The 17030-nt window shown below is 35.5% G+C and overlaps 2 protein-coding genes across 2 annotated transcripts in view; both read left to right on the plus strand.

Moving 5' to 3' along the window:
• Positions 1-4214, plus strand: part of si:ch73-193i2.2 (transient receptor potential channel pyrexia) — a 28434-nt gene extending 24220 nt beyond the window's left edge. Inside the window, exons 17-19 of the mRNA XM_056470232.1 lie at positions 1-83; positions 1504-1667; positions 2751-4214. Coding sequence (XP_056326207.1) covers positions 1-83; positions 1504-1667; positions 2751-2797 — 294 coding nt within the window. The 3' untranslated portion in view covers positions 2798-4214. The remainder of the gene's footprint in view (positions 84-1503; positions 1668-2750) is intronic.
• A 2688-nt stretch (positions 4215-6902) lies between these two features.
• The window catches only part of ubr2 (ubiquitin protein ligase E3 component n-recognin 2), a 53359-nt gene continuing 43231 nt past the window's right edge, over positions 6903-17030 (plus strand). Inside the window, exons 1-4 of the mRNA XM_056470440.1 lie at positions 6903-7011; positions 9638-9897; positions 15303-15381; positions 16758-16868. Of these exons, the coding sequence (XP_056326415.1) occupies positions 6928-7011; positions 9638-9897; positions 15303-15381; positions 16758-16868 (534 nt within the window). The 5' untranslated portion in view covers positions 6903-6927. The remainder of the gene's footprint in view (positions 7012-9637; positions 9898-15302; positions 15382-16757; positions 16869-17030) is intronic.

Here is a 17030-nt window from a genome sequence, read left to right on the forward strand (position 1 = left end):
GATACTTTAGATAGACACCTGGACATCCAAAGAGAGATGATCTCACCTCAGTTTGCATTTGCTGGTGCCAGAGATGTCACAAGGTTGGTTTATTATTATCTTTGTGCTTTTATTTGGCTTTGATTTTTACTATCTATAACATGCATTGTAATGTGATGTATACAGTTGAAGTCAGAATTATTAGCCCCCCTTTTATTTTTCCCCCAATTTCTGTTTAACAAAGAGAAGATTTTTTCAACACATTTCTAAACATAATAGTTTTAATAACGGATTTATTTTTATTTTATTTATTTTATCTTTGCCATGTTGACAGTACAAAATATTTGACTAGATATTCTTCAAGACACTTCTATACAGCTTAAAGTGACATTTAAAGACTTAACTAGGTTAATTAGGTTAACTAGGCAGGTTAGGGTAATTAGGCAACTTATTGTATAACGATGGTTTGTTCTGTAGACTATCAAAAAAAATACAGCTTAAAGGGGCTAATAATATTGACCTTAAAATGTTTGATAAAAAAATTTTAAACTGCTTTTATTCCAGCCGAAATAACACAAATAAGACTTTCTTCAGAAGAAAAAATATTATCAGACATACTGTGAAAATTTCCTTGCTCTGTTGAACATCATTTGGGAAATATTTAAAAAAGAAATAAAAAATTTAATAATTATAATAATTATAATAATAATGCTAATAATTCTGACTTCAACTGTATATATATATATATATATATATATATATATATATATATATATATATATATATATATATATATATATATATATATATATATATATATATATATATATATATATATACTGTATATATATATATATATACTGTATACTGTATATATATATATACACTGTATTTATATATATATATATATATATATATATATATATATATATATATATATATATATATATATATATATATATATATATATGTTTATTTTTTATTATTTTTTTTTTTATTCATGCTAGCTCAATAAACTGCTAATTAGCTTCTTAATAAATAGTAAGGTGGAATTTGGCTTTAGGTATTGGGTAGTATTAGGAATGTAGAAAAAAATCATACTACAAAACAAAACAGTTGATATCGCAATGATGAGGCAGGTAAAAAGCTGGTAGTTAATAGCATGAATTGTGACTTAGGGTGTACTCACACTAGGTTCAGTTGCCTTGAACTGTGCCGATGTGCAATTGTCCCCCGTCCCCTCTTCCCTTCAGCCTGCACTCACACTGCATTATTACCTTCTGAGTCGGAGCATGCTTACATCATCGATGATGCGACTGTTCAGTTTAACAGGAAGAGAAGCGCTCTCGCTTAGCACAGTGGGCATTGCTTTAGTTATATAGTGTTGCATTATTTTGAGTCTTTTGGGATGCAGTGACACGCAGTCAAATATTTTGCTGAACAGAACTGCTAATTAACGGCCACTAATTAAAGTGTAGAAAGCCAATGCCAAGCTTTGTTTCTTTGTTTCTTTGTTTTTAACAGAAAGAGAAATGCCACACCACCAGAGAAAGAAGCACATCTCAAAACTCTTTCCAGACTGGAGAAAGACCAGCAGAAGTACAGTCAAGACCTGAGCGAGCTGAAGGCTGAAGTCAAGGAGCTCCACAGTTTACTGCTCAAGCTGATAGAGCCAAAGTTAACATCACGTAAGATGCTTCTCGACTTACAATTAAAGGATTAGTTCACCCAAAAATGAAATTCTGTTATTAATTACTCACCCTCAAGTCATTTCAAATGCTAAGACCTTCATTCATCTTCAGAACACAAATGAAGATATTTTAGATGAAATGCAGGAGCTCTCTCAGCAATGGTCTCGAGATGTTCGAGAAGTGCAGAAAATGAAGCAAAAACATTGTCAAAACAGTCTATGCGACTTCAGTGGTTAAACTGTAATCATATGAAGCTCCAAGAACACTTTTGTACACCACAAAACTGTAAATATGTTCCACTTTGTTCGCCCTTTCTCTTTCTTGTCATTTTTTGGCTCACAAAATTGTTCTTGGAGCTTCATATGATTACAGTTGAACCACTGAAGTCACATGGGACTGTTTCTATTTTGAGCTGTGAACGTCTTAGGACTTTGCTGTTTATGGAGGATGAGGAAGCTCACAGATTTCATCTAAAATATCTTAATCTATTTTCTAAATGAATGTCTGAAGGGAAATAAATGGCATGCGGGTGAGTAATTAACATAATTTTCATTAGTGGGTAATCTAATCACTGCAAAAAAAATGTTTTTCTTATTGTTTGTTTTGTTTCTGATGCAAATATCTACAATCTTAAATCAAGAAGCTTTATTGTAGAAAAATTATTGCCTTGTGTTCAGAAATATTAAGTCAACATCAAGTGACTTTTCCCCTTAAAACAAGCATAATAGTCTTGTTTTCATTTTGACATAAGATTATTTTGCATAGCCCATTGGCAGATTATTTTTTGTTTTAAGGAAAAACTAATTTCGTTTTATTCAAATTCATTCACATTATTTTCTAAAGATTTTTATTTATTTTTTTACTTTTCAAGAAAAAGCTTCTTGATTTAAGTTTTTTTCTATATATTTTGACTAGAAACAAGCTAAAAAAAAAAGTAATAAACTAATTTTTTGCAGGGAACTCTCCTGCATAGGTGTTCATTCCAAGTTTCATTTCTGTCTATTTTGGTTGAGCTAGACTTTAATGTAAATGATAGTCTTCTTAAGCTCATTCTGAATTTTTCCTTTGTTGTTTCTGCAGTTACTGATGATCATGATGATGACAAGAAACTCTCAGTGAGAGCATAACTTAAAGCGGAAACCTCTGAAAATGATTAGTAAACTATAGAAATCCAGCAAGAATGCATCGCTTGGAATGGACTTTTAGTGCTGCAAATCATACATGATTTTGTGACATACAAATGTTGTAATATTTTTAATAATTCGTTTATCAGTGGTGGCCAAATTTATTAGAACATTAGTATTTTTCCTGCTAAAAATGGTTTTAAGTTATTTCTATATTTTGCTGTAGTATTTCCAAGTGTTATTTTTGTTATTGGAATCATTTGTATTGTATTACTTTAAGAAACCTGTCTGGAAAGATACCTGAAGAATTATGAGCAAATGTAGATGGCACAAAAGCAGTTTTAAACCAAAGTGTGATTACACCAAAAGTTAAGTGATAAATAAATATATATTTACAGCATTATTTTAGAGAAATAATGCTGCACATCCTGAAGATGTGGTCCTGGTAGCTCAGGGGTGTCCAAACTCGGTCATGAAGGGTCGGTGTCCTGCAGATTTTAGCTCCAACTTGCCTCAACACACCTGCATGGATGCATCTAGAAAGCCAGTAAAGCTGCGGTCACACTTGACTTTTCCTCCCATAGACTTCCATTCATATGCACGCGAATGCGTCAGACCGGAAACGCAAGGTCATGGGTCAAGTTTCGCATGTCGCTGCGGTGCAAAGTTCAAGCTTGGTGAACTCTAACCTGCTAAATTGCATCACTTGACTGCATGAGACCAATCGAGGATCAAAACAGGACCTCGCTGGGCAAAAATCTAAAACATGGAGCAATTGCTGCTTTTTTAAATGTCTAATAAGATTGTTTAATCCCGTCCCTTTTCGCAGCGCCACACGACGATTTCGCACACACAAAGCCCGGTGTGACCGTAGCTTTAGAGCTTGATTAGCTAGCCCAGGTGTTTTTGATTGGGGAAAGTTTGCAGGACACTGGCGCTCCAGGATCGACTTTGGACACCTCTGTGATAGCTGGTTTAAACAAGCAAGCAAGGCTTGGAATATACGTTTAAGCATCAATTCACACATGATTTTGTGACATAGGCCCTACAACTATTATATTATTTGTTTTCTGATTAATTTATGCATTGTTTCAAGTTACTTTCATTGTTTTCTTCTGTGTATTTTCCCCTAATTATTAACATTCTGTTTATTTATAATAGGACCTAATTTTGAACTCAACAAACTACCAGTGTAAAGTTTGTTGGTTGGTTCGCACATTTCGCAGATCATTATTATTATCACTGTCATATTATCATTATTATTTATTTTGTTTAAAGATTTTTCTAACCCTCATATTCCAGGTTTTTACATAGTTGTTTCTCTGTCAAATAGTGTCCTATCATAACAATATATAACAATAAATCTTTTCATCATTACTCCAGTCTTCGTAGTCACACAATCCTTCCAAAAATCATTCCAATGGGGTTTCCTGCTCAATAACCATTTATGTTATTCATTCATTCATTCATTCATTTTCTTTTCGGCTTAGTCCCTTTATTAATCTGGGGTCGCCACAGCAGAATGAACCGCTATCTTATCCAGCATTTGTTTTATGCAGCGGATGCCCTTCCAGCTGCAACCCATCACTGGGAAACACATACACACTTATTCACACACATACACTACTACGAACAATTTTGCCTACCCAATTCACCTGTACCGCATGTCTTTGGACTGTGGGGGAAACCGGAGCACCCATGCGAACGCAGGGAGAACATGGAAACTCCACACAGAAATGCCAACTGACCCAGCTGAGGCTCGAACCAGCGAACTTCTTGCTGTGAGGCGACAGCACTACTTACTGCGCCACTGCGTCACCCCATTTATGTTATTATAAATGTCAATAGCTACATGATATTTCTTTTAGGTAGGATTTTAGAACAGCTTTCAAGTCATGAACACCTTTTTGGGGGGTGTTAACATTAAGGTAAAGCTAGTTTTATGTTCACGCATTCAAACTTTTGCAAATACATGTTAACCTTCAGATTCAGGTTTTTTAATAGTTTCTCTGTCAAATATTGTCATAACATCACATATCAATAGAAATATTACTTATTCAGATTATGTAGTAAACTCAAATTTCCCCCAAAAAATTAGACTTACAGGTATGATTGGTTTTGTGGTCCAGGAATACAATTTTCATCATTCCTTCAGTCTTTGCAGTCACACAATCCTTCCAAAAATCATTCCAATAGGGTTTTCTGCTCAATCAACATTTATTTTTATTATGAATGTCAATAGCTACATTATATTTCTCAGTAAGATTTTAGAACAGCTTTCAAGTCATGAACCATTTTTTACATATCAATAGAAATCTTATTTATTCAGTTTTCAGCTTAAATAGTAAACTAAAATGTCCAAATTATGTAGTAGTATCCAGATTATGTAACTCAAATTTTCCAAAAAATGGACACGTATGATGGGTTTTGTGGTCCAGGGTTACAGTTTTCATCATTACTCCGGACATCGCAGCCACAAAATCCTTCCAAAAATCGTTGCAATGGGTATTTACGTTGAGGTGAAACTATATTCACTCATTCAGACTTTCCCCTATAATAATATAATTTAAACAACTTTGGTAATTCTAAATGGCCAAATCATTTTAGCATGCTGCAGCCAATGACATGAAGTTGGTTTTATATTCACACATTCATTCAGTAACAACTTGTGACATGGTCCCATATTGTTTAGCTACCACGCTACTTACAAGCGTACCAAACCAAACCGAACCATACCGTACCACTCAGTGGAAATGGGCCTTAAATGGCCAATTTAGCTTATTTAATTTACCTATAGCGCATGTCTTTGAACGGTGAGGGAAACCGGAGCACCCAGAGGAAACCCATGCTAACATGGGGAGAACATGCAAACTCCACACAGAAATGCCAAATGACCCAGCCGGGGTTCAAACCAGCCACCTTGCTGTGAGGCAATCGTGCTACCCACTGGCTGGTGTCTTAAATTGTTTTGAATACTGGTCTGAAGCAACTTCAAAACAAAATGACCTCTATTTAACTGACTGCGAACATGCTATGATGGTCATTGGCTGCTAATATGATTTACTTAGATTTAGCAAATATTAATTTTCTGACTTTTATTAAGGAGAAAGTCAGAATGTGCCAAATGTAAAACCAACTTTACCTCAATGCCATTGACTATCAAAGTAGCCTACAACACTGTCCACAGTCAAATAAAGTGTTGTTTTGAAGTCATACATGTGATAGCTAATATTCAATGTACCATGGTAAACAATATAGCGAGGATATCACACATTGTCACTGACTGAATGTGCTAATATAAAACCAACTTTACGACTATCAAAGTGTACCCTACTGAAAAAAAAAACAGCTTAAACCAGCCTAGGCTGGTTGGCTGGTTTTAGCTGGTCGACCAGCCTGGTTTTAGAGGGGTTTTGGCCATTTCCAGGCTGGTTTCCAGTCATTTTCAGCCTGGTCTTAGCTGGTCAGGCTGGAAAATGACCGGTTAAAACCAGCTTGACCAGCCTAGCCAGGCTGGGAACCCAGCCAAAACCAGCTATGTCCTGCTTAAACCAGGCTGGTCAAGTTGGTTTTAGCTGGATTTAGCTGGTCATTTTCCAGCCTGACCAGCTTAGACCAGGCTGGAAATAGCTGGAAACCAGCCTGGAAATGGCCAAAAACCCTCTAAAACCAGGCTGGTCAACCAGCTAAAACTAGCCAACCAGCCTAGGCTGGTTTAAGCTGGAATTTTCAGCAGGGTAACATTGTCCAGTCAAATGTTGTTTTGAAGACATTATGTGATAATATTTAATGCACAATGCTAAACAATATAGTGAGGAAGTTGTCACAGACTGATTGTGCGAATACAAAACCAACTTGATCTCGATGGTGTTTACTAGAAAAATGACATGGGCTAGAAGGTTTGGGAAGACAACTTATAATCAAATAACAGTTTACAGATGTACTCGTAAACCACACGTGAGAAGGGAGCGGCTGTTTATGTGCACCGTCACCGTGGCAACAACAGGGACACTTTTCCATTAGTCAGCTGAAAAGTTTTGCCAGCTCCTTGACGGAAGAAGGGCGAGCGGCTGATTTCCGCTTCCTTCACTGCTGTTGCTCCTGTTGGTTTGCTGGTGGCCACTGAAGTAAAGATGGCGGCGGCCGAGACCGATCGTGATGCACCGTCCGCTCTGTGTAGCGAATTCCTCAATTTCTCCGCTAAGGACACCGCTGCGGTAGGCGACAGTTTTACGAACGCTACGCAAAATGTCTCTACTGACGAACTGTTTGTGTTTGGTTGCAAAAATCAACGCGTTGGCGATGAATTGTCAGTTTTTCCTCCTCGCTCCACATCTCGGGTTGTTTTGCTCAGTGTTGTTCCTGCTAGCGCGCTAACAGCTAACATTAGCCTGTGAGATTTTCACACCTCAGCCTACAAAACACATCTGACACGCCGCTTGCACGTATTATTCGTTTATAAATATGTATTTAGTATATATATATTATTTAGTGGCTTGGGGGGTTTAGCTTTTGGCTTTGCTGTCAGTGATCTTTTTAAAAGCATCTGTCAAGAGTTGGAAAAACAACATTGGCTGCTTTGTTCATCATCTTTACGTCATTATGTTTATGATGTTAACACATTTTGACAGTCGCTTTAAATTGGTTTATACAAATAAATAGTTAAAATCGTATTTATTTCAGTATTTTTTGTGATAATGGTAATATGAGCTGTATTTCTGGTTTCTTTCAGCAGGTGCTGGAAAACGTTGGGGGTTTGCAAACTAAACATTAGTTTTATATTCCAGCTATGGTTGTGTTTCTTTTTATTTGTAAATTGATTTACCCACAACATTTCCATGCCACGTGTATGATAAAAAAAAGTAGGTTTGTTGTGACAAAGTAATTCAGGTGGCGGTTGTCTGAACCACAAGACCTCAATTCACTGCGGTTGTGTTGTGTGATGAACTGAATGATAACAGTACATGTCCTGGTTATGTTGGACTCCTTTTTTTATCACCATGTGCATACAAAACGTAGAAGTACATCACAAGGAGTTCTATATTGATGTGATTAAAATCTCTTTTGAACAATCTCAAAAGCACTTGGTCAATTGTCTGAATCTGGTTTGTTCAACTGTATTCTCAAGTCCTAAATCCAGGTTAGTAGGTCGATGTAGACAGTCACTGAGACTGCCAAGTTCTGCTTGTGCTGTATACGTAATCTCTGTGTTTCCTTTACAGCATGTGTTTCTGGCACATAAACGCATTAGATGTAGACAATAGACACTACCTAGGTTCTTACAGTATTTCCTTCAAGAGCAATTGCTGAAAAACAATAGTTTTAGATTAGAGTCTAAATTTGCATCAAATGGTTTTTGCATAGCATATGAAATGCACAGTCAATATCTGTTTCCTTATTGTGAAAAAAAGAGTTTAGAGGTTCTGTTTGGAATGAAACCATTAATTTAAATTCAGAACGCTGCAGCACGAGTGGTCTTTGATGAACCCAAAAGAGCACATGTCACTCCGCTACTCACCCGTTTGCACTGGCTGCCAGTTGCTGCCCGCATCAAATTCAAAGCTCTGATGTTTGCTTACAAAGTGACCTCTAGCTTGGCTCCTTCATATATATATATATATATATATATATATATATATATATATATATATATATATATATATATATATATATATATATATATATATATATATTTATTTATTTATTAATATACTAATGTTCAGAGGTTAGATGCTAATGTTTTGAAATGAGTGCCCCAAGAAAGTATTTATGTAATTGTTTTACAGTATTTTAGGGTTTCTATTATGCCACGTTTTGCATGAGGTATTAAAAGTCTCAGGTGCTCCAGGATGTGTTTGGAATGACTCAGCACAAAATACTGCACAGATTATTAGGGGTGCACACTGAAGAAATGCTTTCATAATTCCTAGATCTATTGTTTGTTTTTGGCTTGATATGTCCAGGTTGTCAGTTTAAACTCCTGATGTTGTTTTTTAAAAGAGCAAGATATCCAAATCAGTGCTGTGGAAATCAAGACCAGCTTATTTATTTATTTAATTTTTCAGATTTTTGGTTTAAATTTGAATTATTTTGAATTAATCGTCAGTTAGAAAATATAATATATTAATAATTTTTTTAATCATTATTTCTTTAACTATTGTCATTTCTTTTTAAAAGCCATTTCAAGTTTCGTTTTGACAATATAGATCACAAAATCCGTCTTTAGTGATTCACATCTGTTTACAAATATCAAAAATCTATTTCCTTAAATGTTAGATAATATATTATAGCTCAGCTGCAGTTTAAAGTGAGCACAACAGAGGACAATACAGATTGAGTCTGGGAAACAACTAAATAAAATAAACTTAAATAGTTTTTTAATAAATGGAAATTGGAAATTTGAAAAAATAATTGACCATTTTAGTTCATTATGATTATTCTCTTCAAAAGTTTTTATTTATTATTATTATTATTTATTTTTCTTTATAATTAATTTATTTATTTAGTATTACTATTTTTTACCATGCATTCCTGAATTCCACTAATTTATTTTTATGCTTACTGGTTTTTACCAGATTTGTCTCAAGGCTGCATTGTGAAATTATAAGAAGTGGTCATATGTTTAGTGGTTGCAGTCAGCTTTAAAGACACTAGTTTTAGAAGGATTTTGCTAAGATAAGCACTTTTTTAAGCTAAGCAGGATTTTGCTAAGATATTTAGATAATAAAAGCACAGGTTTGGAGGCAGTGGGATTTAACCTGTCTATTTTAGTAAAATAAGGGAACATATTTTTTCATATTTTTCTCATGTTAAAAAACTTCTAATTTACCCATCTTTCCACAGAAATGGCTACAGGTGAGCAACCTGCCCAAAGAGGTGTACCAGCACTTGGCCTGCTACGTCCCCAAGATCTACTGCCTGGGTCCCAACCTCAACCCTCAGAACGAGGACCTGCTGGCTCAGCTGCTGCTTCAGGGCCCGCTGGAGTGGTATCTGTGTGGGGAAGAGCCGTCCGTGGGCTTGTCCAAACTCGAACAGAGCAACCAGCCGTCACAACTTTGTGGCCATGTGTTTAAAGTGGGAGAGCCAACATACTCCTGCAGGTACAGTGTCAATACTGCAAAGGGCTTGAAATTAACATATATTAATGTTTGAAGAGGTCATTTGCAAAAAGAGATACAGCAGGGAAAATAAGTATTGAACACCATTTTTTTTCAGGAAATATATTTCTAAAGGTGCCATTGACACCTTTGGAAACATGCAAAGAAATCCAGATATGCAAAGAAAACAAATCTAATTAGTTTAAAAATGAAGTTATGCTTAATAAAATGAAATGACACAGGGAAAATGTATTGAACACATGAAGAAAGGGAGGCGTAGAAAGGCAGTGAAAACCCAGACAGCAGCTGAAATCTCTCAGTAGTTCTTCAGCAACCCTCTGCCCTTCCTCAGTGTAAATGAATATCCGCTGCTTCAGTCTAACATCTACATTAGCAGGAGGATAAAGATGAAACCAGGCTGGACATTTTAGCAAGACAATGATCCAAAACACAGCCAAGAAAACTCAATTACTTTCAGATAAAGAAAACAAATCTGTAGAATGGCCCAGCCAATCACCTGACTTGAATCTGATAGAAAATACAGATATTACCAGTATTGAAATCAACAAATTTAATCAAAGTTCTTTAACATTGCTGTTTAAAATGGTCAGTTTTTGAAAGTTACTTAGACATTTTACGTAAATATTAAGTGTAAGTGAAATTCTAAGTACAGTAAATACTTTCATGGCGCTACTTATGCTGGGGTGTAAATTATTTAAGAAGTTCATGAAAGTGTGGGAATCCTAAATAATAAAAATAGATCATTTATGGAAAATAAAATTTCACCGCTCTTTCAAAACGTTTGAACAGAAATGTAAACGCTCGTGATCAAATGATTTATCGGTTTCATAAACATTATGAAGCGTTTTGTTGATGCACACTAATTTAGGCTACGTCTCTACGGACCCCTCACACCCAGCACACTGCCTCTTTGAACTTCTACCTTCTGGTCGACGCTACAGAGCACTGCGCACCAGAACAGCCCGACACAGAAACAGTTTCTTCCCTCAGGCAATCCATCTCATGAACACTTGATGATAGTAATTGTGGAACCAACATCACTACTTGCTATACACTTTTATACACATATACACTTATTTAACAACACACTTTACATGCCAATTTGCACATAACAGCTGCACATATAATGTTGTATATAGTAATAAACATGTACATACACTTGTCAATCTGTATATTTGCACTCACTACTTACTTCTATTTTTTTTAAATATATTTATTGTCTGTTTTTTGTCCTGTCTCTGTAATGCTGTTGCACTGTAGAAGCTCTGTCACGAAAACAAATTCCTCGTATGTGTGAACAAACCTGGCAATAAAGCTCTTTCTGATTCTGATTCTAATCCGGGTAAATTTAAAAATTGTGTTTTCGTCAAAAAATGCTCCATGTCCACACTGTAGTTTCCAATTCCGTCATATATGTGCACAGATGTAAGATGCTTTTACCTGCATCATATCCGTCTGCCGTTTATTTACTTTCCATCTCTTTGAAACTTGTCGCAAATGTCACAATGTTTCGCTGAACATCACTTCCAGTAAACATTCTGTATCCTTTGCAGAGAGGCAATTTGGAGCATCTACATATTGACATTAATCTTTTATAAAGCTGTCAAAATGGACCGCATCCAAAACATCTGCTTTAAGATGTCCACCATGGTCAATTGGCCATTTTGTTTCCAATGCCTTTATTTTCACAGTCTACGTTGCAACACAAAAACACTGTTTTCAAATCTATCCACTTCGGACAGCGTCGTCAAAGATATGTTTTCGTTTCCCAAAAATATGCGTATTGATATGGTAATGTATTGGTGAGGACATGGCCTTAAACTTTGTCTGGTTTGGTTTGAAGCTGTATATTTTATTAAAGCACCATGTTATTTAACAGTTGTGATTCTAAAATAAATCTGCAGATGCCAACATAAATTCTTCTTCTCCGTTTTCGGCTATTCTCTCTTCTGGCTGCCTTTATCAGTCTCACACTATTATTTTCTTCTGAAAGTCTTGATAACACTATCATTGAGTTGTTGTTTTATTATTTGAGCAAATGGGAATGCAGAAGAATAATTGATTGCACTCTTCCATTCACTGCTCTCTAAGTTGCTTTTGAGAAACTCCTAAATGTGAAAAGAATCCGTGAGCTTCTCCATCTGCTGGCTAGACAATGTACTAGTAGATTTGCAGCAGAAGGTATACATTGCAGTCATTTTTTTTCTCCTCATGCATGTGACTTTGTAGTCATCTGACCTGGGATAGTGTGGGTCACTGCGTTCCCACAGACCTGGAAGTCCTGTCTGAATTAGGTCAGGTTGCAGTTAAGTTCTTTAGGCAAGATCACTGTAAGCCGGCTAAGAGACCGGAGGTGACTGGTTTTTCGGTACTGTTCTACTCTTATTTGTTTCTCAGATGAAGAGGAAAAAACTCGCACACAAAAGGGTTCACACGTGTGCCCAATCTTTTATCATGCTGGAATTTTGAGATCAGCATGTTCTCTGGCTCTTGTGAATGGTGTGGGAAATATATCTTGCATCCTCAGGTATTTATTTAGTGGACAATCCTCTCATGTAATGTGTTCCTGGATCTGATCCAAAAGCTAATGATCTGCTTTGCTGTCTACCTAGGTTGCATCCTGTGCAAACCATGGAGTCTCGAGCTGATTTTTTGCAATGCTCCCATGGACAATTATAGGGACCGGCTGATTAAAAATAATAATACTAACAATAATAATAATTGTGATAAAAGGTTGATTTCACAACTGTAAACTGTGAGTTATATGACTGGCTGATTTAAAAAAAAAATAATAATAATAATAACGGTAATATAAGGCTGGTTTCATAAAAAAGGACATATCTTGAACGATAATTATGTGAATTAGGTTATTCAAACAGCTTTTATAGCAATTATTTAGAAAAACACTATAGCAGTGAGACTAATCTATGGCAGTGATTGTATTTTAAGATTAGTTATTTATAGTTTAGAAAAGTTCAAATATGCAATTTAGTCTAGTACTAGCCTTAAGTCTTTTTTAAGGGATTGGACAAAATGTATAGCATATGTCAGAAATCAAGACATGTTGCTGTTTTTGGTAACACTTTACAATAAGGCTTCATTAGTGAATGTTAGTTATTGTGTTTACTACCGTCCATAAAGTAAGAATAAATAATACTGCATTTATTATTCAGAGTTAATTTAAACATTTATTGTTGTGTATTTGTCTTAATTGCATTTACCTTTTTATAGCACTTTGGCTCTAAACAGGTATCAAAGAAACAAGTTTTGAAATAGAAACTCATACTAGTAGGTAAAATCGATTAATTAAAAAATAATGACAGCAATCGATTTTCATGAATTATGAATCTTTTTTTTGTTTGTTTGTTTTTTTTTTTTTTTGCATATTGTTTATTAAAAATATCTAAACTTAAAATAAATTAAGAGTAAATTGTAGCAGGGTGGTTTCAAAATGTATAAAGCAAAGGGCCGAGAGAAAAATTGAAATTAATAATTTAACCATGTAGTCTTGTTCTTTCTTTATATTAATGCGAGTCCTCTTAAATCTAATAAACAATATGAACCATAATGTCTATCAATATGTAATGTACAGTGCGTCCGGAAAGTATTCATAGCGCTTCATTTTTCCACATTTTTTTTTTGTTACAATCTTATTCTAAAATGGATTAAATTCATTTATTTCCTCAAAATTCTACACACAATACCCCATAATAGATTTGTTGAAATTGTTGCAAATTTATTAAAAATAAAAAACCTGAATAATCAGATGTACATCAGTATTCACAGCCTTTGCTCAATACTTTGTCGATGCACCTTTGGCAGCAATTACAGCCTCAAGTCCTTTTGAATATGATCCCACAAGCTTGGCACACCTGTCTTTGGGAATCTTTGCCCTTTCCTCTTTACAGTACCTGAACCATCTCCTTCAGGATGTTTCTGTACGTTGCTGCATTCATCTTTTCCTCTGTCTTGACTAGTCCTGCTGAAAAGCATCCCTACAGCATTATACAGCAACCACCATGCTTCACTGTAGGGATTGTATTAGCCTGGTGATGAGCGCTGCCTAATTTTCTCCGAACGTAACGCCTGGCATTCACTTCAAAGAGTGCAATTTTAGTCTCATCAGACCAGAGAATTTTGTTTCTTATGGTCTGAGAGTCCTTCAGATGCCTTTTGGCAAACTCCAGGCGGGGAGTGACTTCCGTCTGGTCCCTCTACCATACAGGCCTGATTGGTGGATTGCTGCACAGATGGTTGTCCTTCTATAAGGTTCTCCTTTCTCCACAGAAGAACGCTGGAGCTCAGACAGAGTGACCATCGGGTTATTGATCACCTCCCAGACTAAGGCCCTTCTCCCCCGATCACACAGCTTAGATGGCCGGCCAGCTCTATGAAGAGTCCTGGTGGTTCCAAACATCTTCCCCTTACGGATGATGGAGGCTGCTGCGCTCATTGGAACTTTCAGAGCAGCAGAAACTTTTCTGTAACCTTCCCCAGCCACAATCCTGTCTCGGAGGTCTACAGACAATTCCTTTGTCTTCATGCTTGGTTTGTGCTTTGACATGCACTGTCAACCCTGGGACCTTATATAGACAGGTGTATGCCTTTTCAAATCATGTCCAATCAACTGAATTTACCACAGGTGAACTCCAATTAAGCTGCTGAAACATCTCAAGAATGATCAGTGGAAACAGAATGTACCTGAGCTCAATTTAGAGCTTCACGACAAAGGCTGTGAATACTGATGTACATGTGATTTTTATTATTTTTTTCAGCTTTAATTTTTTATAAATTTACAACAATTTCCAAAAATCTTTTTTCACATTGTCATTATGGGGTATTGTGTGTAGAATTTTGAGGAAATAAATAAATGTAATCCCTTTTGGAATAAGGCTGTAACATTAAAACTGTGGAAAAAGTGAAGCGCTATCCATATTTTCCGGATGCACTGTATGTATATAAAGAGTTCAGATGCAAAAACCGCTTAGTGCTGTCTCAAATCTCCATCAAAAATGAGCATTATTCTCAGCCTCTTATGTTTATTTTGAGTTATTTCACTTTGAGTGTTGATTTTTATAACATTTAATAGATTATATGAGAATGAACTGATCCACAAACAACAAAACCTGGCCCTTTTTTATTTAAAGTTTCTTTAAAGTGTTGCGTATTTTAACCAATTTCAACAGCTAGCGTATGCATTGTAGTTTAATCTGTGATGACAAGTATTTTGTTTTGCTCACTCTGACGTTTGCGGTGAAAATTGGTAATGGTCTCAATATTTTTTATTAGGATCCATGCCTTTCTGCTAAACTATGAATTTGTACAGCTTTACCGCGATTATCCATCTGTATAATTAATTTACACGTGATATTATTTGTCCTCATCAGGGAGTGTGCAGCCGATCCGACCTGTGTGCTGTGTATGCAGTGCTTCTTAGGCAGCGTCCACAAAGAGCATCGCTACAGGGTAAGAGCAAACACATGAACACAGCCTCTTAAACATCTCACTCTGGTATGTTCCACCATGTTTTTGTGACAGATGCAGAGAAAGTGGCAAATACCAAGTGTGTGAAGTCAGCTGTAGATCTGTGATGTTTGCTTAAAACTACTGCCTTTTTAAATCTGACGTCTCTCGAACAAAAAGAAAAAATGATCGCAAATAATTGCTGGAAATTGTAGCAAAGTTATACTGCATTGTCCCTGTTAAATAACTAATACCATAATGTAATATATAAGTTACCAATAAGTAATATTATATACAGTTGAAGTCAGAGTTATTATTATTATTATTATTTTATATTTCCCAAATTATGTTTAACAGGGCAAAAAAAAATTCACAGGATGTCTGATAATATTTTTTCTTCTGGAGAAAGTCTTATTTGTTAATTTCGGCTAGAATAAAAGCAGTTTTTAATATTTTAAAACCATTTTAAGGTCCATATTATTAGCCCCCTTATTTTTTGGTCATTTAAATGTGCCGCAAGGTGTAGCAGGACACTATACCTCCCAATAAAATATCTCCCATCAAGCCTCCATCAAAAACAGATCTTAACAGTAATATTAGGAAATATTATTACAATTTGAAGTAAAAGGTTTTCAGTATTTTGTAGTTCTATGATGCAAAGGTGAATTGTCATCAGCCATCACTCCAGTTTTCAGTGTCCTATATTGATTTCTGAAGGATCGGAATAAATAATAAATCTTCATTAATCAATATATAAAATAGGCAGATTTATATTTAAAACAGTTATCAGTTATTTCTTTTAAAGACATTAGTTAAAATAATTTCAGCACGGATGTTAAATCAATGAAATTGAGAGTAAAGACGTGTATGAATAAATTATGCTTCAAGTTTCTAACTTGTAATATTTCCAAAATTCCTAATATAAAGTTCCCATGGAATTTTTTTTCTGAAATTTTCCACTACCTTTGCAACCCTGTAGTCTGATCATATCTGATACTCCTATTTTAACATGGTTTTCTAAAACTAAGATATTAAAGATCATGTTAACCCGTTTATGTCCAATGTGTATTTATATTTTCCATGATAAAATTATTATTATTTTTATTAAAATTACATTTAAAAAATCTGTAGAAGGTGGTCGTTTCTTGCCTTTTATTTGCTAAAATATGGTCTTGCGTCCCACTCCTGCATCTCTCTGTGTTTGAAAGAACGTGTTTGTTTTGAGGAACACTGTAGCAGACAGTCATGTGTGTTGCAGGTTGACTCACGACTTCATGACTGTGACAGGTGTATTATTTGTAAGACGCATATATAGGAGAACTGAGATCAGCTCTGGGCTGTCATGTATGTATATAAGTGGCTCTTTCTGCTCTCTATAGATGACCACCTCAGGAGGAGGAGGCTTCTGTGACTGTGGAGACACAGAGGCCTGGAAGAAGGGTCCTTACTGTCAGAAACACGAGCCTAATATCAGTGACTCCTCCCAAAAGGTAAGATACCACTTCCTCTTTGACACAAGCTATGTTTCCATCCTCAATTTCTTCGTGAATAATTTGTGAATAAAGCACTGTTTCCATCCCATCCATTTAAAGGTGCCCTATAATGAAAATGTGGGTATACCTAGCCATAGTTGCATAATAAGAGATCAGTAT

This window comes from Danio aesculapii, chromosome 13 (genome assembly GCF_903798145.1).
Source record: "Danio aesculapii chromosome 13, fDanAes4.1, whole genome shotgun sequence".
Taxonomy (NCBI): Eukaryota; Metazoa; Chordata; class Actinopteri; order Cypriniformes; family Danionidae; genus Danio; species Danio aesculapii.